This window comes from Lithobates pipiens, unplaced genomic scaffold (genome assembly GCF_037356315.1).
Source record: "Lithobates pipiens isolate NorthernLeopardFrog02 unplaced genomic scaffold, aLitPip1_a1.2 Scaffold_3, whole genome shotgun sequence".
NCBI classification, from domain to species: Eukaryota; Metazoa; Chordata; class Amphibia; order Anura; family Ranidae; genus Lithobates; species Lithobates pipiens.
This window is the reverse complement of record NW_027507790.1, coordinates 48,965,041-48,992,699: the sequence shown is the minus strand read 5'-3', so window position 1 is coordinate 48,992,699 and position 27,659 is coordinate 48,965,041. Positions and strand designations below refer to the sequence as shown.

General features: G+C 43.8%; 1 protein-coding gene across 1 annotated transcript in view; it reads right to left on the bottom strand.

Annotated features, from left to right (window-relative positions):
• MAPK1 (mitogen-activated protein kinase 1) overlaps positions 1–23,791 on the bottom strand; it is a 146,746-nt gene extending 122,955 nt beyond the window's left edge. Inside the window, exon 1 of the mRNA XM_077461641.1 lies at positions 23,445–23,791. Within this exon, the coding sequence (XP_077317767.1) occupies positions 23,445–23,575 (131 nt within the window). The 5' untranslated portion in view covers positions 23,576–23,791. The remainder of the gene's footprint in view (positions 1–23,444) is intronic.
• Between the last annotated feature and the right edge of the window lie 3,868 nt (positions 23,792–27,659).

Genomic DNA, 27,659 nt, shown 5'->3' with positions numbered 1-27,659 from the left:
ATTGTTAAAGAGGGATTCCGCCTAAAAAAAAAAAAAAAAAAATATATATTAAAAGCCAGCAGCTATAAATACTACAGCTGCTGACTTTGATAAATGGACACTCACCTGTCCCGGGTTCCAGTGATGCCGGCAGCCGAGGCCGATCGAACGGCTCTCGGCTGCTGTCGTCACCATTCTAGGTGAGGGAATCAGGAAGTGAAGCGAATCGGCTTCACTTCCCGGTTCCCTACTGCGCATGCACATGCGCCAGTCGCGCAGCGCAATAGGAATTGTCCGCGCTGTCACTGGGACCCATGTGTGTGTCCCAGCAGATAGGGCGGCAGGACAGGAAATGACAGACTCCCACGGGAGTCTATGCCTGGAAGTGGGTGTACATACCAGTCTTTGACAGGTATCTCCACCCCCCTCCCCCCTGTAAGGTGCCAATTGTGACAACGGAGGGGGGGAGGGTTCCGATCAGCGGAAGTTCCACTTTAGGGTGGAACCCCACTTTAAGAAAAAAGTAAACATATATTGTAAAAGAACTGAATAAAAACATAACAGTACTAGACTATTATGTATACTTAAAAGTGGATTTACGGCCCTTTTTTTATAAAATGACCTCCGGTATAGTCACCACTCGTTTGTTTACATATAGCCATCTTCAAAAGCGCAACGTTCTGTTTTTCTGCAGCATTGAAAACTTACTTCGCCTTTTGTACAGTGCAGACTGTGGGGGCATGTGAAGCCTGCTGGGTCTCTTTTCCGGGATTTGGTGCATGCTGGCTACCCAGAATGCAGCTTCCGATCTCTCACCTCCTATATATACACACACACACATTCAAAAATGTAACGATCTCCGCCTAGCATCGCATAATTTTCGGCGCGATACTAGCAGCAGTGGGGGAATCCAAATGACTCCTGAGATTGCCATCTCTTCAATCCCAGGAGCCAACATGGCCGCAGAAATTGAGTACCTTGCCGTAGGGAGAAGGTCAAATTGAAAAAAAAAATTATATTATAATTATATATATATATATATATATATATATATATATATATATATATATATATATATATATATATATATATATATATATATATATATATATATATATATATATATACACACACACACACACACATATACATATATACACATATACATATACACACACACACACACACACACACACACACACACACAAGTTAAAAAAAAAAAAACACCAAGGGGGTGGAGTAGTCTATTGAACAAGATCAATTTGTATTTTTACCTACAACTTCACTTTAACTGGTTGTAAACCCTTACATTATCCACTTGCTGACCGCCTAACTGGGAAAATACTGTATGTTATTACTTTGACATTAAATAGCGGGGTTATAGATGCAGCTAGGTGCCATACCCAGGTACCCTCATAGAAGTGGTCCGAGTGGCGGATTCGCCGCTGGGTCACTTTTAGAATTACGGGAGTAGTAGTTTTTGGGCTTACCTAGCAAAATCGGGAAGCCTGAAAACCAATCCGGTGTTCTGCCAAAAACTGTCCCCCCCATCGAATAGTGCCAGCCCAGTACTGCACAGGCGCAGCGCTTTTGCAGTACGGAGGACAAGGAGACTCAAAGTCTCCGAAGATGAATGGCGCCTGCGCACTTGCTAGTACCTTCTGCCCTGAGTCCAGATTCAAGCCCCACCATGCAAGTGGACATACGGTAGCACTTAGCAGCAGGGCCCCTCGCAGGCTTGCTTCGCTCGGCTATTTTTTATTCTATGTCCACTTGGATGGTTCATCTTCTGAGACATTTGGAGTCTCCTTGTCCTCCGTACTGCGCAAGCGCAGTACAGGACGGACACTATCCGATGGGGGACAGTATTCGACACAACACTGGCATTGGTGGTGGCTGGGCACAGAAATAAGCGACATCATGACTTTCGATTACATGTGTAAACAGTATTTTCACCACGCGTGAGGTATTGCCGCGAATGTCAGAGCAATACTTTTAGCACTAGACCTCTACTAACATTAAACTGATAACCTGTAGAAATTTATAAAGCGTTGCCTATGGAGATTTTTTAAGTACCATAGATTAGCACCATTCAACAAGCATGTGCAATTTTAAAGCGCGACATGTTAGAATCAGAGAACAGCACACACATATACAAACATACAAGAGCAGTACATTTTAAATCTTACAAGACTACTAAAAAGCACCTAATCTTAATGAGTAAATATGGAGGATTTTGTCACATCATATGGCCATGCCATGCCCAAAGTGAATTTAAAGTCTTTTTTTTTTTTTTAGCATGTTATACTTACCTCCTCTGTGTAGTTGGTTTTGCACAGAGCAGCCCAGAATCTCTTCTTGGGTCCCTCTTTACTGCTCCTGGCCCCTCCCACCCGTTGAGTGCCCCCACAGCAGGCACCCGAGTCACAGCTTCACGTCCATTCAGACACTGAGCTCCAACCCAGCCCCCTTCTCTTCCGACTGGCTAACTGAATTTGACAGCCGTGGGATCCAAAGGCGCTGCTGTGTCTCAGCCAATCCAGGACGGTCAAGACACTCGTGGTCATCGCAGGAGAGAGATGGGGCTCAAATATGTATTGGGGTGTGCTGGGGGAAGCTGCTACACAAGTTTTTATTATCTTCATGCATAGAATGCTAATAAAACCTTTACAACTTCTGTAAGCTCACCACTGCCCCAAGTACCCCATTTTCAGTGGGTCCCACACTATTCATCATAATAAAAAAAAAAAATGATTTTTTGTACTTACCGTAAAACCCTTCTCTGCAATTCACAGACTCCTTTTTATACCATTGGGTTGTTATGCCACCTTCAGGAGAAGACAAGGCATTACATGTTAACATGTGATAAAACTAATTTTCTAGTTCCGCCCAATGGGCGGTCCCTTAGGTAACAACCGCTCAGCATGCTACTGCAGCCACAGTTTTATTTTGCCTAGTGGAGAAGGACCTAGGAACCCTAACGGGCCCATCGGTCTGTCTTTTTTCGGCAGAAGCTTGGCTTTTTGCGCAAGATGATATATCCTGTGATCTGCTATCAACAGCCGGCTGGGTGACAGGCTGAATACACTTATCCTTGTAGTCTCCCCAGCCTGGCCAACCCAGCTCTGCGCTGGGTTGGCCACAACGAAAGCTCAGCTCCAGAGGTGGTCGGTGAGCTTTTATGCTCCGGGGCACACATGACCGGGCTACTAATGTCTGTGTCAGTGTGCCGAGGCCAACAGCAACCCTGTACTGATCAGAGTGGGTCTGTAATGGAATGACTCCCAGATCAGGACTGGCAAGTACAGCTCTCCCTGCCTTGGTGGGGCTGAGCAGCTGGGCATTCCCTGGGAGGTAGATTCGGGGGTTCCTCACCTCCCTCTCTTCTCTCCCTGTCCCTATCTCCCCCCCCCTCTCAATAGAGCTCTTTTGGTGATATTTAATCACCGCTGGTTTTTTTTATTTTTTGCGCTATAAAAGGAAAAAAGAACGAAAAATGAATTTTTTTTCGTTTCTATTATAAAATTTAGCACATTAGTAATTTTTCTTCATAAATTTTGACCATATACTGCTACTTATCTTTGGTAAAAATAACTACAAATTGATGCATATTATTTAGTCTTTGTGAAAGTTATAGAGTCCACAAGCTATGGTGCCAATATCTGAAAATTGATCACATCTGAAGTACTGAGCCCATCTCATTTCTTGAGACCCTAAGCCGGTTCACACAGGGGCGACTCTGATCCGACTTCAGGTCGCCCCTGGTCGGACAACATTTAAAAATCAATGCAAGTGAATGAGAGCCGTCTTAAGGCTCGGTTCACACAGGGGCAACACGACTTTCAACACGACTTTTGGAGGCAACTTACACTACTTTAAGTCGCCCAAGGCCAGGCGACTTGCCGTGGCCAATCAGAGAATGAGCTCTCGGGGGGGGGGGGGGGGGGGGGACTCCTTTTGAGAGCTGATAATTCTCTGAGAGTCGCCTCAGTATAGACGGAGATCCAACTTGTAGGCGACCTCCATTGAAATTAATGGGTACCAGTCGCCTACAAGTCGGCTTGAAGTAGTACAGGAATGTAAGTGAATGAGAGCTTTCACTTACATTGATTTTTACATGTTTTGCAACCTGAGGTGACTTGGGGCAACTTGAAGTCGGACCTGAGTCACCCCTGTGTGAACCAGCTCTTATGCACGCTACTGAAGTCGCTCCGACTTCAGAAAAGGTTCCTGTACTACTTCAATCTGACTGGTACCCATTGATCCGTCTATACGGAGACAACTGACAGAATTATCAGCTCTCAAGGGGGAACTCCACGCCAAATTTAGGGAAAAAAAAAATAAAAAATTGTTGTGGGTTCCCCCTCCGAGAGCATACCAGGCCCTTATCCGAGCACGCTACCCGGCCGGCCAGGAAAGTGGGTGGGGACGAGCGAGCGCCCGCCCCCCCCCCCCGAGACATACCAGGCCGCGTGCCCTCAATATGGGGGGTGCCTTGGGGAAGGGGGGGCCACGTTGCCCCCCACCCCAAAGCACCTTGTCCCCATGTTGATGAGGACAAGGGCCTCTTCCAGACAACCCTGGCTGTTGGTTGTCAGGGTCTGCGGGCAGGGGGGAACCCACGCCAAATTTTTTTTCATAAATTTGGCGTGGAGTTCCCCCTTCAGAGCTCATTCTCTGATTGGCCACGGCAAAAGTCGCCTGGCCCGGGGCGACTTAAAGTCGTGTTGCAAGTCGCCCCAGGTCGTGTCTAAGTCGTGTTCAAGTCGTCTCCAAGTTGCCTCACAAAGTCGTCCTGGAAGTCGTGTCGCCCCTGTGTGAACCGGCCGAAAAAGGGTTAAAACCCCCCCCGCAAAGCGCTGCGGCAGTATATCCGCGCTGTCCCATTGATTTCAATGGGTAGGAGCGGTTTAGGAACAGTGAATACACCGCTCCAAAGATGCGGCTAGCAGGACTTCTTTCACCGTCCTGATAGCGCACCGAAAGGGGCCGGTTTTTCAGGAGCTACTTTTAGCGCTGTAACGCCTGAAAACGCCCTAGTGTGAAAGTGGCCTTACATGCCAGAAAAGTACCAATTCCCCCAAATGACCCCTTTTTGGGAAGAAGACATTCCAAGGTATTTAAAAAGATGCATGGTGAGGTTTTTGTAGTTGTCATTTTTTCCGACAATTCTTTGCAAAAATCAAGTTGTTTTTTTGTTTTTTACAAAATTGTCATATCAGGTTATTTCTCACACGCAGCATATGAATACCACAAATTACACCCCAAAACACATTCTGCCATTACTACCCGAGTATGGCAATACCACATGTGAGACTTACACAGCGTGGCCACATACAGAGGCCCAACATGCAGGGAGAACCATCAGGCGTTCTGGAGCACCCAGGCCAATTCAGACATTTCTCTCCTACATGTAAAAATCATAATTTGCTAGAAAACTACATACAACCCCAAAACATTATACATGGGTTTTTTTTTTTTTTAAGCAAAGACCCTAAAGAATACAATGGCGGCCGTTGCAACTTTTTATCTCACGCGGTATTTGCACAGCAATTTTTCGAACACTTTTTTCCATGCTATATAAAAAAAAAAAAAAAAAAAAAAATAAAAACAGTAAAGTTAGCCCAATGTTTTTGCATAATGTGAAAGATGAAGTTACACCGAGTAAATAGATACCCAACATATCACGTTTCAAAATTGCACACACGTGGAATGGCGTCGCTACTTCAAAATATCCACAGGTGATGCTTTAAATTGTTTTTACTGGTTATGTTTGGAGTTAGAGGTCTAGGGCCAAAATGATTGCTCTCGTTCCAACGTTCGCATGGATACCTCACATGTGAGGTTTGAACACCGTTTTTATATGTGGGTGGGACTTGCGTATGCTTTCGCTTCTGCATGCGAGCACATTGGGACAGGGCAAGAGTGGGATTCTGGGAGGATGTCACTACACGCTCTCCCAGAGTTATCCAACCGGCCTGTAGCCATCATTTAGCTATGGGATGGTTGGAAACTGGTTAACCACTTGCCACCCAGGCCAATTTCTCTCTTACATGTAAATATCTTTTTTGCTGGAAAATTACATAGAACCCATATACATTTTTAACAGAGACCCTAGAGAATACAATGGTGGTCATTGCAACCATTGCTGCGCAAATACCGTGCGAGATACATTTTTTAAACGCTTTTTTTGGAAAAACAGTTTCATGCTATTAAAAAAAATATATAAAATACGTTTTTGCATAATGCGAAAGATGAAGGCATGCTGAGTAAACACCCAACATGTCACGCATCGAAATTGAACACGTGGAATGGCACCAAACTTAGAGAGTTACAGAGTAGGGCTAAACGTATTGCTCTCACTCTTAACGTTTGCTGCGATACCTCACGTGTGGTTTGAACACGGCTTTCATATATGGGCGGGACTTGTGTATGCATTCACTTGTGTGTAAGAACGCGGCATAGACACACTTTTTCTGTTTGGCGCTTTGAAACAAAAAAAGTATATTTATATAAATATATATAATAATTTTGATCACTTTTATTCCCATTGCAAGGAATGTAAACATCTCTTATAATAGGAATATGGCATGACAGGTTCTCTTTACAGTGAGATATGGGGTCAATAAGACCCCACATATCACCTCTAGGCTAGGAAGTTCATATACACACATATATATTATATTATATTATATTATATATATATATATATATATACACACACATACACACATATACATGTATTCGGCTTCCCAGCCGAGGCGCCGCCTTTTGTTTGAATGCAGAGGCTTGGCGTGATGTCATAACATTGCGCTCGGCCTCTGAATGATCACAGAGACTCCAGCGACCATCTGGTCCGCGGGATATGTCTATGATCACCATCTGGTGTGTGTGTTCCCTCTCGCCGCCAGTAAGAACGATCGGCGCAACAGCCGCTATGATCGTACTTATGGTGTAGGGAATTGCCAGTGCAAAAAAAAAAGATATCTGAATGATGTCTGTAGCTGCAGGCATCATTCAGATACACCCCCGCAAAGTCAAGGACATTCTTAGACGTACCTTGGGCGGGAAGTGGTTAGAGATTGTGTGCAGGGAAGATCACTATTTGAACCTAGAGAAGGTGGAGGCAATATAAAGGCCTTAAAATTATATTTAACCGCTTGCTGACCGCACTATAGCCGAATGACGGCTGCAGCGAGGTCGGATAACTCTGGAAGGGCGTACAATGACATCCTCCCAGAATCGCACACACCCGGGAATATCCGTGACTGCTGACAGCGGCCATTTACCACGTGATCACTCTGTCAAATGATGGAGCGATCACTTGTAAACAAACCGGCGTCACGTCCAGTTCCTCTCTATCGATTGGTACAGAGAGAAGAGATCAGAGGCAGCAGCGCTGTGGGCTGGATGTGCAGTGCCCACAGTGCTGATATGTGATAACTCCAGCACTCATCAAGCCATCCTTCCACACTCATCCATGCCAATAGAGTGCCGCACAAAAGTGCAATAGGTAGTCAAATTAGATTTGACATTGCTCCCTGCATGTTGGGCCTCTCTGTGGCCAGGCTGCGCAAGTCTCCCACATGTGGTATTGCCGTACTCAGGAGTAGGAGAATCTATTTTGTGGTGTAATTTTTGGTATGTAGACATTTGTTCGAAATGTTGTATAAAAAAAAAAATAAAAAAAAAAAAAGGGGGGGACGGACATATTCAAAGGACTCATTATGCCTCAAATTATACGTTGGGTTGTATTCTTTCCAAAATGTCAATTTTGGGGTGTTTCCATCGTCCTGGAGCTCCAGGGCCTTCAAAATTGTAATAAGTAATCAAGAAATTGTATGTGGCCACGCTGTGTAAAAGTCTCACACATGTGGTATCACCGTACTCTGGAGTAGCAGAATGTGTTTTGGGGTGTAATTTGTGTTATGTGTGAGAAATAACCCACTAAAAACAATTTTGTGAAGAAAAAATAAATAGATTTTGCAAAGAATTGTGGGGAAAAATTACAACTTCAAAAAACTCACCATGCCTCTTACTAAATACCTTGGAATGTATACTTTGCAAAAAGAGTCATGTGGGATATTTGTACTTTCCTGCCTTGTTAGGGTCTCAAGAAATGAAATGCATCAGGTGTGATCAATTTTCAGAGATTGGCGCCATAGCTTGTAGGCTCTAACTTTCACAAAGATCAAATCATATCCACTAATTTGGGTTATTTTTTACCAAAGATATGTAGCCGTATAAATTTTGGCCAAAATCTATGAAGAAAAAAAAAAAAAAAAAAAAAAAAAAAAAAAACACACAAAAACGTCAAAAATTTTATAGGTACAGTGTTGCATGACTGAGTAATTGTCATTCAAAATGTGAGCACCGAAAGCTGAAAATTGGTCTGGTTAGGAAGGGGGTTTAAGTCCCCAGTGGATAAGAGTTAAAGTAAACTTTTTCCAGTATTGTGCATTATATTTAAAATCATATCCATGAAGAGGGGGAAAAAAAAAAAAAAAAAACAAAAAAAAAAAGCTTTTAGTATGATTTTAAAAGATTTATATTACACCTCCACCCTTCCTATCCGACGCCTAGGCAAAATGACATATCGTGCGCGCTTGTGACATACATGGTGGATAAAAACCAAAAAAAAAAGTTGATTTTTTTAATAAAATGCTTTTGGCTCAAAAATTACGATTTTTTTTTAAAGATACATTTATAATTTATTCAACATGAAATGGAGCTTAGTTACAGTATGTAGGATTCAGCTGTATATTCTGCATTAGTTACATTTTTGGTAAACTCATTCAATGAATTCAAGCTCTGCAAGCTGAGAAAACATGCACTGCATTGTAGGGGTGTGGAATTTAATTGCTGCATCGCGATTCGGGGGTCCCGATGTGACAGCGATGCATGCGACCCGAAAAATCGCTGGGTGACATCCCGACTTGCCCCGCCCCTCACAGAAAAGCGATCCGAGTGTTTTTGTCAAAATGCATTTTTTTTAATAAATGCAATGATCATCCTTTAAGTGGTCACCCCGTGTGTGTGTGTGTGTTTTTTTTTTTTTTAAATCTATGCAGCTTTAAACCTAGTTTTTTAGTGTGTGTGTGTGTATAACTGTATACACCGCTCATGTGACTGCTCGGTCTGGCCAGCCCCGCTCCTCTCACGTCTCTCCTGACGTCAGCCTCTCTTCTAATCTGATAGCTACAGTCAGTGGGCGGGGCTGAGAACACCCACTGACCTGACGAGAGACGTGAGCCGGTGTTCTGGCAGATAGTGTCCTGCCATCATATAGTGTCCGCCCCGTACTGCGCATGCAGAAGAAGCTTCGGAAAATCTCCGAAGATGAACGGTGCCTGCGCCATGAGTGGAGGTGGTCGCTCCACCATCCAAACGGACATAGGGTTGGGAAAATTAGAGGGCCCCTCGCGGGCATGCTGCGCTCGGCTATTTTATATTCCAACTCTATGTCCACTTGGATGGTGGGGATAGAACCTGGACTCACGGCGCAGGCGCCGTTCATCCTCGGCTATTTTCGGAATCTGTGTGTGTGCTGTGTACTGCGCACAAGCAGTACACAGCGGACACTAGCCGATGGGGGACCATATATGATAGGACACCGGAGAGACGAGAGAGGTGGGTCAGAACGAGGAGCGCAGTCACATGAGCAGCTTATACAGTTACACACACACACACACTAAGAAACGAGGTATGAAAAGCTGCATATATTTTAAAATGCACATACAGCGGTGGGTACTTGATTATAGTTGCATTTAACACCAGTCTCACCACACAGGTATTTTTTAGCAGCAGTAGAGTACAAGTATACTTGTACTCTACATACACTGGCTGCTACATATGCTCTGATGACATTTACCTGCCCCCCCCCCCCCCCGTTTACACATTCCACTGTTAACTCCTAGTGTGCTGGAAGGTACAAACAAGGGGGGGCCAGGTAAATGTCATCACAGAGACAGTACAGGGAACTTCACAAGGCTGTTTGTCAGTTGTGGATTTGAATCCCTCCTGACCTCCCAGCAGCCGGGTGTGTGTGAATTCCTGTACCCTGTAGTGCACTTAGTAAATCTCAACAATTCTCACGACGTAAAATGTTTCACATTATACAAAAAACGGGCTAACTTTACTGGTTAGTTTGTATTCATTAGAGTAATTTTCCAAAAAAACTGCACTTGAAAGACTGCTGCGCAAATACAGTGACACAAAATATTGCAACACCCATTTTATTCTCTAGGGCAGCCATTCTCAACCAGGGCTCCTTGAGCTGTAGCTGATTTACCTCCTGTTTGATGGTGCCTACATACTTCTAAGCCAGTGGTATGACACCAATGATCTTTATAGCTCTCTGTAAGAGGGCCATTCTTACCACCACTGTAAAATAGGGCATTCTTCTCACTGGCCAAAGTAAGGGGCCTTTGGGCATTGTTCCCACTGAATCCATGTCCTTAGTCTGCTTTTCTTCAGCAAACTTTTTGCGGGCTCTCTTGTGCATCATCTTTAAAAGAGGCTTCCTTCTGGGACAACAGCCATACAGACCAATTTGATGCAGTGTGCGGTATATGGTCTTTGCCATAAGGTGTCATGTTGAACTTCCAGTGACCAGTATGAGAGAGTGATAAAATTTAACAATGCACCCCATTCACACTTCAGACCTTGTAACACCAACAAGTCACATGAGACAGGGGAGGGAAAATGGCTAATTGAGCCCCAATTTGGACATTTTCACTTAGGGGTGTACTCACTTGTTGCCAGTATAAGTTAACCCCTTATAGTAGAGATCTGTTTTTTGTACTATAACAGGCTAATTTTCATTTTAACCCCATTATAGGTTATACAAAATAAAAACCATGCTGCTACTAAACATCTTAGGCCTGGTTCACACTTATGCATTTTTAGGTTCTTTTTGCAGAAACGCACTACAGTTCATTTAACATGGGACATGTTCACATCTTTGGAAAAGGATAGGGACTTTTTTTCAAAGCAAAATGGTGTTTTGCTTGTTTGGTTCAATAGAATTGCTGCAGAAAAGCATGTAGTGGGTTTTTGCCGCAATTTGCGTTTTTTTTTAATCCGCACAAAAAAAAAAAAAATGCAAATAAAAGTGCATAGCAAAAAGCACCGCAGAAACAGATCAAAATGCTGGCCATACACATTGATTTTCAGATGAGAATATTCATATGAAAAATCTTTGTACATTCGCTGAATGAAAGGATGTTGTTGGAAGATATCACTTGCGTTTAACATTCAGTTTTAAAATGAACTAAAACCATACATTATCTGAAAAAGTTTTCTACTCTGCTGCTTCAAATTCTCCTGTAATTGGTCAAAAACGAATGTTGATTTAACCCAATTATAAAATAGAACGAATGTTCTTAAAATTAACAACTTGACCACTTAAGCCCCAGACCAATTTGCAGCCAAAGGACCAGGCCCTTTTTGCGATTCGACACAAAATTGGCGTCTTTTTCCCACAAATAGAGCTTTCTTTTGGTGGAAGTTGATCACCTCTGCGGTTTTTATTTTTGGCGCTATAAACAAAAAATAGAGCAACAAAATTTGAAAAAAAAAATATTTTTTACTTTTTGCTAAAATAAATATCCCCCCCAAAAAAAATAAAAAAAAAATATATAAAAAAAAAACTTTTTTCCTCAGTTTAGGCCAATATGTATTCTACATTTTTTTTTTACAAAAACAAAAAAAAAAAAAAAAATCGCAATTATCGATTGATTTGCGCAAAAGTTATAGCGTTTAAAAAATAGGGGATAGTTTTATAGCATTTTTATTTTTTATAGTAATGGCAGTGATCAATTTTTATTGTGACTGACATTATTGGTGGACACATCGGACATTTTTGGGACCATTGTCATTTATACAGCAATCAGTGCTATTTAAATGCACGGATTCCTGTGTAAATGACACTGGCAGTGAAGGAGTTAACCACTAGGGGGCAGTGTAGGGGTTATGTATGACGTTGTGTTTTTTATTGTAGGGGGCGTGGCCTGGCATGTGACGTCACTGATTGTCCTTCCCTATAAAAAGGGAACAGACGATCGGTGAAAGCCACACTAGGAAGCATGAGGAGAGGTTTGTTTACAGACCTCTCCTCGTTTTTCAGCTGTGACCTAATCGCGGGATACCAGCGGCGATAGAGTCCACTGGTCCCGCGGCCACTGTCACGGAGCTCAGAACCAGGAGCGCCCCGCCAGCGGCGACCCACGGCTGGGCACTTAAAGAGCCACGTGATTGCGCCCAGCCGTGCCATTCTGCCAACGTATATCGGCATGAGGCGGTCCTTAAGTGGTTAAGGACCGTCTCATGTACGTTGGTACTTTGAAGAGGGATATTTCAGTAACGACAGCAGCTGCCGCCATAACCGAGATATCCCTCTTTACAGGAGGCAGTCCTGTGTATGATAATGGTGGTCTCCGCAGCGGGTTCGCTGCGAGATCACCGCTATCGGCGGCGGGAGAGGTACCACCCTCGTCCCGCCTCTTACCACAGCCGGCGGTAGTGGCTGAGGCAATCGGGTCCTGTACACTGCTGGGTATGGAGACAAGTGAGGCCAAGATGGCCCCCACTCGTCTATACCATAGGAGGGCGAAAGCGACGTCAAAACGTCACTTCCTCCCATACCTCTTAAAGGTACATTTTTTTTTCAAATTACTTTTTTTTATTGCATTTAAGTCCAAATACGAGATCTGAGGACTTGACCCCATATTTAAGAGGACCTGTCATGCTTTTTTCTATTACAAGGGATGTTTACATTCCTTGTAATAGGAATAAAAGTGATCCATTTTTTATTTTTTAAAACAGTGTAAAAAAAATAAAAATAAAGTTTCTTAAAGCGGTTTTGTACAGAAAATTGCAAGTTCATCTTATTCAAATGGCTTTGGAACATAGATGCAGTTATGACCATTGAAATAAAATATGCAGTATTTACCTTTTATTTTTAATGTTTATGCCGACTTCCGGGCTCTCCTCCCGTGGGAGTAGGCGTGTTTATCGGCTTCGCAATGGTCCCTGGGAACTTTTTTTAGATATTTCCCAGGAATCAGTGGGGGACAGTCATGCCGAAATCTCGTGAGATTTTGGAAGAAGGACGCCGGTCACGTGACGAGGGCATGTCCGAAATTGCCATTTTGAAAGTGGGCAGGCAGCTCTATCTGCCATTACCATTATAGCACAAGAGGAAGGAAAACAAAGAGGACACTCAATGAGCATGTACGAGATGGAGCAGTGGATGCTGGGAGCTCAGCATCATCGCATCCAGGAAGTAAATGCCTGTGGGCTTCAAACGCCCACAGTGAAAATGGAAACCGCCGGACTGCTTTTTTAAAAGTTTTCCTTAGCAATGAAATCCTCACGCCGGGGGTTAAAAAGACGCCGATCGTGACTGCAAAGACACCATAGGAATCGCCCACCAGTGACACGAAAAAAAAAAAAAAAAATAAATAAAAAAACGGCAGCGGAATCCCGCTTTAACACCCCGCCCCGACAAGCTCACCCGCAGAAGCGAACGCATAAGTAAGTAGCACCCACATATGAAAACGGTAGTCAAACCACACGTGTGGCATCGCTGTGGTCGGTAGAGCTAGAACAATAATTATAGCCCTAGACCTCCTCTAACGCAAAACATGCAACCTGTAGATTTTTTTTAAATGTCGCTTAGAGATTTGAGGGTAAAAGTTTGACGCCATTCCAGGAACAGGCGCAATTTTGAAGCGTGACATGTTGGGTATCAATTTACTCTGCGTAACATTATCTTTCACAATATAAAAAAATATTGGGCTAATGTTACTGTTGTCTTTATTCGAAAAAAAGATTTTTTATTTTTTTTTACAAAAAAAAGTGCGCTTGTAAGACCCGTTTTAAATGTGTAAAAACAGTCTGAAAAAGAGGCCTGGTCCTTAAGTGGTTAAACATCGCTGTAACAGCTTTCATTTCAATGGCCATGTGTTCCCCGCACTCGCTCTCACATACAGCCCCACCTTCTTGCTGGGGTACTTTGCTAGATAGAACACCCATGCAATCCCAGGATGTGCGACATATCAAAGTCCTCGGGTCAGGAGGCGGGCTGTATATGAAGGCAAGCATGTGGAACACACAGCAATTGAAAATAAAGCTGTTAGAGATTTTCCCCGGCGCTCTGATGATCTGGCCGGCAATCCTCTTCCTCTCCTCCCCGGCACACTTGATGCAGCACTAATAAAGTGGTTAATATTTTTTATCTTAATTGTGCATAAAACAAGTCCTTTCATAAGAATTTCTGAGGGCATGTTTAGGGGTGGAATTAGGGTTGAGGCAGGGTAGGGCAACTGGTGCAGAGTAACCCTTAAGGCCTGGCTAGTAGCCAAGGACTTGACATTTTGAACCCTGTGTTAGGATATGTACATACCTAATGAAGCCTGACTTGAAAACTCTCAGGACATTGTTAAAGAGGAGGGCCGGTTTTAAAAAAAAAAAAAAAAATTTTAAGTCAGCAGCTGTAAACACAGCTGCTGACTTTTAATAAGCACACTTACCTGTCCAGGGCGCACGCGATGCTGGCAGCCCGAGGCTGACCCGTCCCTCGGCTCCTGGCGCCGCTATTTTGGCTAAGGGAAACAGGCAGTGGAGCCTCGCGGCTTCACTGCCCGTTTCCTACGGCGCATGCACGAGTCGCGCATCGCTTTGTGAATGGGGCGCGCTGTGTTCTGGGACACACAGTTCCCAGAACACAGCGCGACCCATTACCCAGAAGACTCCGCACGGAGGAGAGAAGAAAGAAGATCTCCGCGGAGGAGGAAGAGGTAGATTAGGACGATGTGCCTAGAAACAGGCATTTCTGGTAAGTTAAAAAAAAAAAAAAAACTAATTTTTTTCTGGATTTTTTTTTACCATTTTTTATGTATTTTTTTTTTTCAGGGTGACCCTCCACTTTAAGATGTTGCCAAAAAAAGGCCCAGCTATTACTGTTTACCTCCACAGGAGTAAGCTTTTTCTCTCATTCAAGTCTCCTCACATGTAACGACTGTTAAAGCCTGTGCCATCATTTTAATGCAACTCAATGCATAAGACCAGCATTGTGGCATGAAAAGGACACAAAACAATTGTTTTACATGTGTCCTTGAGCTATACAGGCATCTGAACAAAAACGTAATTACAGATTACCAATTCTTAGATGTGGCAGCTGCATTATGTTTTTCTTGTTTACGCTCCCCTCTTTACTGACAGTAATGCACTCTCTGGGTGAAAACACTCACTGATCGCATTGCATCTATGGAGGAGCAGCATTGTTTCACTAGGCGTAACGTGTTCTGTAGATCACGGAGGTGAATTAAACAAGGCTAGCACTGTTCAGCAGCAGATATAACAAATGCGTTCGGGGGGGGGGGTCTGTGGTAATTTATGAGGAGATGACGTCATCGGCCTCCATCCCCATTTCATACAGAAGAGAACAAGGAGGCGGGACTTTAAATGAAGTACGCAGAGTGTGAAGTGTGGTGTGGCATTATAATATATGTAAAGGAGTAGGACATTAGTCTCATAATTCAGATTTGATAGAAAATTGATATACTACACACAATACCTTCATGGAGTAGAATATTACATTAAAAGCTATTTTGTACAATACATAAATGTAAAAAAAAAAAAAAAAAAAAATTACACAATGACGTGGTAGGATTGAGTATGCGATTTGAACACGTCATCTTAGCTCAACGCATTTCGTGACTTGATGTCACTCATCAGGAGAAAGCGTGTACTGCAAGATATCTCTAATATATTGTGCATTTCTAGTTTGTCTAGTACAGGGCTCAACAAATCCCAGGCGCCAGGTCGCCACTGCGACTAGAAATTGTGCCCTGGCGCCTGGGTTTGTCACTGACAGGTGCCTCTGTTGCTCTGTGTCTGGTGCCTCCAGACACAGAGCACTGTCTGGTAGTCGGGATGGAGCAGAAAGAGCGGCTCAGCAGCCTCCGACATCCTCCTCCCTTCTCCACACACTGTTAGAGCAGCGCCGCAGTGTGTGAAACTGTGTGTAGAGAGGAGCTGTCAAAATTGAGGCTGAACGTCGGGGTGGGCGGGACCCATCTTTCCAACACCAGCTGATGGGATCTGGGCGGGGCCGATACGTGTATGTGGCACCTGCCCTTTCTTAAACAGCCCAATCATTGGCTGGATAGCTGCCGGGCCCCGCCCACCTCTGACATGACGCTGAATGTGTCCGCTCCTCTCTCCATGCAGTTTCACACAGTGCAGCACTACAGGGAGCATTCAGTTTCACAGTTACACTATCGGCTGTGAAACCTGCCAGTGCCACCAGTCAGTGCAGTCTGTTCCAACCATTGCCACCTGCCAGAGCAATCCAGTGCATACACACTATACACACGGGAGTCTTGTTAACATTCTGGCTTCTCTTCAGAGAGTGTCTCTGTACGATGTCAACAGGTAACCATTTCTGATTTCTTCTATCACACAAACTGCACATTTTGTTTCCTCCCACTCTTTTCCCCTCGGGGTATTGCATGATTTTCACGCGATTTCTCACTTTTATTGATTCGGTTCATTTCACACCCCCCCCCCCCTTCTTGCTCTTATTTTTCCTGCATGCTCACTCACACATTGCATCCTGATGCATGACTGTCCCTTGGAGGGTTGCTTGTTGGGATGGCTGTCGCTTAACATACCATCTCACGGAGATGTTTCCCACGTGAGGATATTGGTGACCCTCAATACGGTAGCAATTTTGCACATGGATGCCCTGTAGCTATCATATAGGGTGTTTTACTCCCCCATTTCTTTATATTTTCTTTACACCTGTGACCAAAACAGACCAACTAGAAATGCTCAATATACCATTAGAGATATTTTGCACATGTACACGGTTGCTCCTGATGAGTGAAATCAAGTCACGAAACGCATTGAGCTAACAGATGTGTTCAAATCCTACCGCGTCATTGTGGATTCTGTTCATGCATTATGTATTTGACTATATTCATATATGTGCTATCCAAGTTTGGGCTTTTCTATATGCATCATGTGCCATCCATTTTTTTGGATTATTCATTATTATACAAAATAAACGTTAATTTAATATACTACTCCATAGAGCTGCACGATTCTGGCTAAAATGAGAATCACAATTCTCTCTGCGTAATATCTTTCACATTAATACACAAAAAAAAAAATTGGGCTAACTTTACTGTTTAGTTTTTTTATTCATTCGTCAAAGCGTGAAAAAAAAAATTGTGTTTGAAAGACCGCTGGGCAAATACAGTGCGAGAAAATATTGTAGCAATTGACATTTTATTCCCTAGGGCCTCTGATAAAAAAAAATATATATATATATAGGTTCCAAGTAATTTTCTAGCAAAAAATGTTGATTTTTAACTTAAACAAGTGTCAGAAAAAGGATTTAGACTTTAAAGTGGAGTTGCATCAAATAAAAAAAATAAAAAACAAATGTTTTTTTAACCACTTGCTTACTGGGCACTTAAACCCCCCTCAGTCCCAGACCAATTTTCAGCTTTCAGCGCTGATGCACTTTGAATGACAATTGCGCGGGCATACAACACTGTACCCAAATCAAATAGAGCTTTCTTTTGGTGGTATCTAATTACAGCTCGGAGTTTTATTTTTTGCTAAAAAAAAAAAAAAAAAAAATCATGTTTAATAGTTTGTTATAAAATTTTGCAAACAGGTCATTTTTCTCCTTCATTGAAGTGCGCTGATGAGGCGGCACTGATAGGCTGCACTGGTGGGCATAGATAAGGCGGCGCGGATAAGGCGGCACGGATAAGGCGGCACCGATGGGCACCACTGATAGATGGGACTGATGGGCACTGATAGGTGGCACTGCTGGGCACTGGTAGATGACACTGATGGGCACTGATATGTGGCACTGGGGTGCAGCACCTTTGTTGCAGATTGTGGGCACTGCTGGGTGGCACTGTGGGCACTGCTGGGTGGCACTTTTTATTAATGTGGCACTGGCAGGGGGCAGGTGGGCACTAGCAGGGCTGGCCGTGATCGGGACTGATGTCCCGATCACGGGCCGCCAGTGATCGACTTTTTTTTTCCGACAGCGCGAGGAGGAATAATAGCCGATTACCGGCTCCGTTATATCACATGATCAGCTGTCATTGGCTGACAGCTGATCACGTGATAAGGGGGTCGGGATCGACCCCTTGCACGGATCGGTGATCAGGCGAGTCTCAGACTCGCCGATCACAGAGCGCGCCGCTCGTGCACGGGACTACGTCAATAGACGTAGTCCCGGAAAAGGAGATCCGCGCTGTAGCCGTCATTCGGCTATAGCGCGGGTCTCAAGTGGTTAAACTCACCTCTAAATGGCTGTTGCTAGGGGGTCCCTCGTAGTCTGCCTCTTTCAGTGCCTGGGCGCAGGAAGGGCTCAGCTCTGCCCCCTCCTTGTCAATCTGGGACACGTGACAGGTCCCAGACGATTGTGCGGCCACTCACAGGGCGCGGCGCTGCTCGCGCATGTGCAGTGGGTTGCCCGGCTGTGGCTCCCAGTTACAATGCCAGCACCGAAGGGGAAGAGGAGCGGGGCTTCGATCCCCCACATCGCTGGACCATGGGACAGTTAAGTGTCCGTTTATTAAAAAAGTCAGCAGTTGCAGCATTTGTAGCTGCTGACTTAATATTTTTTTTATGGCAACACTACTTTAAGAGGTTAAACTTTCTGCATTTACACAGTGTTTAAAAACTTGGCAGACTGCCCTGATTTGTTTTTCTTTACACACAGAAGTTTTCTTTGATCTAAGGAAGTTACTTACAATGTTTCATTTTAAAAACTTGTCAGACTGCCCAGATGTTTTCTTTTGACAGCTGAGTGAGCAAATAAGTCTCTCCATTTGTTATACGAAATAATCGCAAACTCTGCAATAGAGATCGTCAGAGGGGTTTAATAGAGATCACGATTTTTTTAACGATTAATTGTGCAGCTCTAATACTACACACAATATATGCATGGAGTAGATCAATTTTCTATCTAATATGAATTATGAGAAATGTCCTACTCCTTTACATATATATGTTATGTTAATTATAATGCCACACAACACTTCACCCTCCGCGTACTTCATTTAAACTCTCGCCTCCTTGTTCTCTTTTGTACAAAACGCGCTCAAAGGTTCTTTTAAAAGTGGAATTCACCTTTTGCAGCAGGTTACAAGTTGCACCCATATGTAGTGTGTAATATACTCCAGACGTGCCCTCCGTACATGCAGCCTTCACTGTGCCCATCAAATGAGGCAGTGCCCATGAAATGCATCCTCACTGTGCCTGGATCACACACAGTGGGCATCATCTTCTGCTGTGTCACGGAGCTTGGATTTGAATATCCCGGTGGCCGCTGTAACAAAGTCCCGCCTCCTAGACCAGCTTCTGTGATAGATGGCACACTGATCCAATGCTGGGAAATTGAATCAATCACAGAAGCTGGTCTAGGAGGCGGGACTTTGTTACTGCGGCTGCGAGGATACTGAAACCCAAGCACTGTGACACAGCAGAAGATGCCCGCTGTGTACAATCCATGCACTGGTGAGCAGCTGCCCCAGGCATTTCAGATCTCCACTCTGTGTGACATACAGGCGGGGGGGAGGAGGCATGGGACAGGGGCGCGCTGCAATGACATCATTGATGAAATCGTGGTTTAAATAATTCACCGCGATTCAGCTGTAAACAATTTTCAACACACCTAACAAGTTTTATCTTGGTTCTTAAATATATCTCTGCCACCCTCAGATCCGAGGCTACCCTGTAAGTGCCGTCTCTTCCCCCCCCCCCCATCGCCTTCTTTCTTTTCTTCCTACTTATTAAATCTTTTGGTAGCTTGGGGAGCAGTGTGGGGCCACCATTGGTCCAAGTTTGAGGGCTTTGCATGCAAACATGACTAGCTACCATGACCGATTCATGACCGCTCGTCTTCGATGAGTGTCCCCCGGTCATGCAGCTCCTTTTTGGAAGGACGTTTCCTCTGTTCTTAAGAATTATAGTCATAGCCCAAAATAGCATACCAGTTCTAGAGTCCACTGGTGTGCATCATTAACGTTATATGTACCGGTACTTTTCTATTTTGCATTGTATAATTTTATATCTGTACAGTTTATAACCTTAAAGTGGATGTAAACAAGATTCATAAAATTTGACTTAAGCACACATTGCGTTTTCCCATCTCTCTCCAAAGCTCTAATAGCTCTGTTCTGTTGTCAGAAGTGATCATGCTGATAAGTTCTCCCACAATGGAGATAAAAACTAGCCTGAAATTTGTGTTGGGGATGGTGCTATAAATAGATTAACAGAGAGCTGGTCCATTCACAGTACAGCTCTGCACATTCCTTCCTCTGTCTACACGGAGTCGGGGGGGGGGGGGGGTGTGCATTTCCTCCAATCAGCTGTCACAGTGTATGCCAATAATCCACAGCCATTGCTGTGACTGGCCGGAGCAACGACAACATCACTCCCGCACATGCGCGCAGGGGCCATAAAAAGGACGCACCAGGTGCAGATACGGAGTCTTTTTACAACTGGTCGTGAAAATGCAACCAATACTCTGTGGTGTGACTTGGGTCCATATAAAATGGATGGGCGCAAATCGCACTTCAATTCCTGTCAGAACGGCATGCAGCTAGATGGCTTCCAATTGGTCAGCACCTTCCATATGACAGTGTTGACCAATTATAATCCCTGTAGTCCATACGGGTAGCCCTGCAAGGAGAGGCAAGAGCTGCAAGGATTTAAAATCCCTGGTCCAGTGAAGCTGCTTTTTGGCATCTAACAGCGTGGGGAATCGCAGTTATCTGGTACAGTGGGACCAGGGGGGGGTCCAGTGCATGGTTTTAAAGGGTAGATTACTGGTACGACAAAAGTTGTGTGCTTTTTACTGCATCACTTATTTTATGTAGAAGGTTTGATCCCTCCCAAACGCACAAAAAAATAATTTAAAAAAGTGGCGGCATAAACATGCGAATTAAAGTATCTTCATGCTAAAATAAATAAAACTACATGTGAAAGTGATATAGAATAAAGAGGCAGCTACCTTTTATGGAGAGGTTTATTTCAAATGCATGTTTTTATAGCCAATAATGCTTAATTTTATGGATTTTATCATTTAGGTTTTAATGTTACAAATAACCAAGAAAAACTCCACTCCAAGTGACAACTGTCATCTGGTACAAGAAAGAAAAATAATCAGATCTGAGCAACAGATTTAACCGCAACATTATTTGCAAAAGGCTGCAAAAATCATTTTTTTTAAAAGCATTCATATAGTGACAGGATGAATACTACCGCTATTAGACACCAGCTTGCTATCTAAGTGGACTGGCAGTGTAGAAACAGCAACAATCAAGGGCAAAATAAACATTGCTCACACGGATGAATGGTAGGCCGCTAGAGACTAAACACATAACAAGCGAGAATACGAATATCACACACACACTAATTTCTATTGCTGGCCAAACACCAAATAATAAAATATTAAACATTCATATTGTATTATTGATTTACAATACAGATTCTGTAATGACTGTCATGCAGTCTTTAGGGCGGGACTACTAAAATACCATAGAACCAAATATGTACCTCTAAATAAAAGCTTCCCAAAAAATAAAACACATGCGCACACACACAGAAACACCCACACTCCCCATTTGAGAACGGCAGTCAAACAAAAAAAAAAGAAGTTTAGTGCATAAATGAACAGAGAAGCGACAGTCTGGAAAACAAACATGACATTTCACAATCAGAACGCTGCAGGGGATGGAGATCGATATATATTTCATGCCAAAGGAAAAAAACTGCATCAATGAGAATGCAGAGATCAATTGTACACATGGTGACGGGTCTTTTGCATTTCATAAACATGTTTATGTCCTGCAGAGGAGCTACAGCCTGAAGTTAGCATTAATCCTATACACACACACAAAATGATTCTTAAACAATGACATTTCTAAGATCTTTATGTGTTGGGTGGCACAGTGTCAAAGAACAGCGTGTGCCAATATTTATTGCAGATCAGTTTCAGCAAAAAAGAAAATTATTAATTCCTGCTGCTTGCATGTGGCCTAAGGCTAGGTTCACACCTGTGTGTATTTAGCGCATTTTCAGAGGTGCAGAAACACAGCAACAGATTTAACATGCTTTGCTATTGGTCCCGTTTACAGTGTCATGCAGTGCGTTTTTGGAAGAGGTGCAAGGATTTTTTTTCCCTCATTATACAGCGCCAGTTTGTACAATTACAATTTTCATGCTGAATGGTGCTTTTTTTTTTTTGGTCCATAGACTTCAATGGAGACACAGAAAAAAGGAATTTTTGGTAGTGTTTAACATCCCAGTCTCCAACAAAATATGCATGAAAGCACACCATAAAAGTGCAAAAAGGCATGAAAAGTACATGCGCAGGTGTGAACTTATTCAACACATGTGCGTGTTTTCATGCATTTTATTGTTTAATGCATTTTCAAGCTCCAGGAGACTGGCTGTTAAAACAAAACCCTACAAAAAAAAAAAAAAAAAAAATGCATGTCTATTCATGCATTTCCACTAAAGTCTTTGGAGCCAAAAATCCACCATCCTGAAAAAAATAAAAAATAAAAAAAAGTTCCTGCATCTCTTCCAAAAGCGCACTTCAGGAAACTGCATATATGTAAACCTGACCCATAGGCTACCACGTTAATTGTGATGCATTCCTGAATAAGCGTTAACAAATGCACAGGTGTGAATGTAGCCTTAAGCTCCATACACGCTATCAGTTTTTCCTTCAGATTTACCAAAACCATATAATGTGAGGTCAAACCTTAGGAGTTTCAGTTTGTATGCAAATCAGGCAGCCCCTTGCACTACATGGTTTTGGTAAATCTGAAGGAAAAAAATAACTAAAAATCTGATGGTATGTATGGGGCTTTAATGGTAAAAGGAGCAGTGATCCTGTACAGATCAACATAGGGACACAACAGTGACAGCAGAATTGGGTGACAGGCGGCCTCTGTCAATGTTCCAGCACACAGGGGACTGCTGATGGGCTGGACCATGGTGTGCAGGGGGGGGGAGGTTGTCTTCTTTCAGTGTCAAGTCCAGCTGAGGAGTCCTGTCCCCCCATGTCTATGATCTGGAGTGTCCTGGCAGCAGTAACAGGTGGGCTCAGGTGATCAGCTCCTGGGAGGAGGAGGGGCTGAGAGGGGAGTATGTAAGCAATGCAGCCTGCAGGGCTCCCGGGGGCAGGTACGGTGTGTACGAGGAACAGAAGAGTGGAGGACAAACATGGCACTCCTCCCCTCCTCCTCCTCCCCAGTGAGAGCGGAGTGTGTGCACAGCCGTCCACCAGCACCAGTCATGGCTGTGCTCCGCTCAGGGAGGGGTGGTGACAGGCTGGGCAGGGAAGTGTGCAGGCCTGGGACAGGGAGGAGGAAGGTGGACAGACAACACACACACACGACTTCCTGGCTACTTACCACACCATGCCGTAGGCCCCTTCCCCGATGTAGGAGAGATTGGTGTACCGCGGGCCTACGTCGAACGCTTGTCCCCGCACCATCTCTGGTCCCCCTCCGGGGTTAGACGAGGCCCCAGCTGCAGCCGCCATATTTGCCGCTCTGAGGAGACGAGTGCGTGTATGCCGGGCTCTGTACGGCTCTTTCCCCCTTCTCTAAGGCTCTCCTTCCGCCTCTGCGGCCTGTCGCGTCCTGCTCAGCTGGTCAGGAGAGGCGGCGGCCCGTGTCGTACTCGCTCTGTCGGTCGGTGCTCAAGTGAGGCGCTGCCTGGCTAACGCCTTCCCGCCCGCTGGGTGTGTATGGGAGGGGCGTATGGGGGCAGGACCAAGAGGCGGGAACTCCCTCACGCTTTGCTGCAGTGGGTGTGGCGTCTACAGTGCTTTTTTTTTACATAACAATCTTTATTAAAACACCTTTTCGGAACATATACATAGCTCCCAACTGTCCCTGATGTCGAGAGACTGCCCCTGATTTGGAACAATGTCCCTCATGTTGGTCTGGTCCATGTAGTTTTATATAAAATGCACTATTTATCTTTCAAAAAGTGTTTTCCAGTACTAAACCCTCCAATTTCTAAATTGCCGCATTTGTAAATTTCAAATGCGAATATAAAGAAATAGAAGCATAGCTCCCAACTGTCCCTGATTTCGAGGGACTGTCCCTCTTTTGGAGCAATGTCCCTCTGTCCCTCATTTTGGTCTGATCTATATAGTTGTATATAAAATGCACTTTTTATCTATCAAAAAGTGTTTTCCAGCACTGAACATTTCATCTGATTTCTAAATTGCTGAATTTGTAAATTCCAAAAGAAAATATAAAGGAATAATAGTGGTAAAAATAGCATTTGTGGGTTTAACCAATCTTGTTTTTTGTACAATTCTCCTTTAAGGGGGCGTGGCAAGGGGTGTGTTCTATGCATGCATACTTTTGCTGATAGGTGGCCCTCATTCCCAACTCAAAAAGTTGGGAGGTATGTAGTAGTGGTAAAAAAGCATTTGTGGGTTTAAAGAGGAACTGCAGTTTGCTCACATAATTTGAAAAAAAAAAAAGAAAAGATCTTTTTTAGTCACAAATGGAAATTCATAGGCAGATTACCCAGAAATCACTTTCAGCCAACCAGACTTCCATCATCAGACAAGAGGAAGTTACTACTCAAGTATGTAATGGAGCTGAAGCAGAACGGGCACATCCTAGAAGTCCTATCATCTCGGGGGGGGGGGGGGGGGAATTTACTCCCCATTATTCCTAGTAAAAAAGAAGACAGGGGATCTGCGCCCAGTATTGGATTTAAAGAATCTCAACAAAAAAATCCAGATCGAAGCCTTCAAGATGGAAAGCCTCCAGTCAATTCTATTGGCAATAAATGTAGAAGATTGGATGCTGTCCGTAGATTTGTCAGACACCTACATACACGTACCTATACACCCTACCTTTCAAAAGTTCCTCCGTTTCTCAGTCAACCACCAGCACTTCCAGTTTCAATGCCTGCCATTTTCCATTTCTTCTGCTCCCAGGACCTTTACCATAAGAAGGGGATTAAGGTTGCAATAATTACCTAGACATCCTGCTTTTGGCCGACAGCCAAGAAACCTTGCTCCATCATCAGAAGATACTGCTTACAACACTTCAAAACTTTGGCTGGTTAATCAACTGGCAAAAAAGCAACCTTTAGCCCACACATAATATGATCTTTCTAGGGGCAGAACTAAGTACCAAGGTGAACAAAGTGCAGCTTCCTTGTGAAAAGATATTTCCCTTAGTTCAGGAAATGAAGAAATTAATGTCAGCAACGTCTCGGTCAGACAGAATTTGTCTAAGCATGCTGGGGTCCATGTCTGCCACTCTTCCAATGATCCAGTGAGCTCATTGAGAGTGTTGCAGAACTCATTTCTGAAGCGGTGGGATGGAGTATCAATGCTTCAAACGATTCCCATCCACGAGAGAGTGAAACAGTCAGTGTGGTGGTGGACGCACACTTACAACCTCAGGAGGCACAGACCCATAGTCCTCTCAGAGTCGGAGGTGATCACATTGGACGCCAGGGGGAGGCACAGGGAGTAGTATTAAATATACAAGAGCTCAGAGCAGCCTTTCAAGCTCTCCTAGCCTTTGGCTTGTCCCTGAAGGAAAAAAATGTCTTAATACGAATGGACAACAAAGTGGCGGTGGCTTACACCCAGAGACAGCAAGGTACCAGAAGCTGCACACTGCTGGAGGAAGTTCGCCCTATCTTGCAAAGGGCTCAAACATATCTAACAGATTTTAGGGCTGTGTATGTTCCAGCGTCGCAGAACCTGTTGGCCGACTGCCTAAGCAGGGAATTCCTGTCAAACAATGAATGGATTCTGAACCATCAAGCATTCACTCTCCTGACCAAAACTTGGGGTATGCCGAATATCGATCTGGCAGCGACACCGGGGAATGACAAGTGTCAAAGATTCCTGTCGAGAGCACATTACCCAGCAGCAGGGAATAGATTGCCTTCTCCATCCTTGGAACTTTCAACTAGGATACATATTTCCTCCAACGCCAATTCCTTCACCTGGCTCTGGAGAAACTACACTTGACAGCATGGAGGTTGAGAGGAATAGGCTACTAGAGCAAGGTTGCTTCCAGGAGGTAGTATCAACGCTACTTCAAGCTAGGAAGTGTACTGCTAACACCACCTATGGGAGGATATGGGAAAGATTCGCATCTATGGTGCAGCAGAAAAACTGGAATCCACTATCACCAGAGGCTCCGCAGATTTTAGAATTTCTCCAAGCAGGCCTAGGTAAAGGACTAAACTCAAGTACCCTCAAGGTACAAATTTCAGCCTTATCTGCAAAGACAGGTTCCAGATGGGCATTACACTCTCTAGTGGTTCACTTCATGAAAGCATGCCTAAAAATCAGGCCTCCAAGAAGGCCAGCATTTCCATCATGGGATCTCTTAAGTTCCCCTTTTATTCCAAACAATTATATCTCATTGTGGAACCTAACACTAAAGCTAACCTTCCTTGTCACTATTACCTCAGCTACAAGAGTTTCAGAGATGCAAGCATTCATGATAACTGAACCCCTACATGTTCTTTTTATCCCAACAGAGTGGTGCTAAGACCTTCAGACCATTTTATTCCAAAGGTGGCAACGGCATTCTATTACAACCAAGACATCAATCTCCCGACTTTTACCAACGATCAAGGTGAACCACATGCCTTGGATGTAAAATCCGCTATTAGCTCTTATCTGGCGGCTACAGCCTCCTTTAGAAAGTCGGACAACCTCTTGGTGATTCCTCATGGAAAAAGAAAAGAACAAATGGCAGTACCTCGCATTGTGGCTAGTCAAGTCTATCAGGCAAGCTTACGCTATTCAACAGCTTCTGGTACCTGAGGGCTTTAAGGCTCATTAAACTAGGACAGTGGCAACTTCATGGGCAGCGTATTACAAGATTTCGCCGGAGACGATTTGCAGAGCAGCTACCTGGTCATCCAGACATACATTAATGTCCCACTATAGGGTGGATTTTGCTCAATTAACAACGGTGGAGTTTGGAAGAACAGTGATTCAAGCCAATTCTTCAGCTACATGTTAAATAAGTACTACATTTTTTTTTTTTTTGCACCCACCCGACTGGCGAGTTATTTCCCAGTGTGTGCTGCTATGCTGCGTCAGAAAACTGAAAATTGTATACTCACCTTTCTGGAATTTTCCTTTCCTGATGCATCTTCATGGCAGCACACAGCATCCCGCCCTTTCATTATTAGTCAATAGTTACAGAGAATGAAGAGGGGTGTCTCTCTTTCAAATTTATAGCTAACCAATCCTGTCAGGTTGAGGAGGTGGAGTCACAACCCAGTGCATGCTGCCATGAAGGTGCGTCAGCAAAGGAAAATTACGGAAAGGTAAGTATACAATTTACCATTTTATTTACTAAAGCCATAGCTTCCAAGTGTCCCTGATTTTGAACAAAGTCCCTCTGTCCCTCTTTCCTCCTCATTTGTCCCTTATTTTGGTCTGATCTACTGTATATAGTTGTATATAAAATACACTATTTATCTTTCAAAAAGTGTTTCCCAGAGCTAAACCTTTCATCTAATTTCTAAACTGCTGATTTGTAAATTTCAAAAGCCAATATAAAGGAATAATAGTGGTAAAAAACAAAACAAAAAACACTTGTGGGTTTAACCACTTG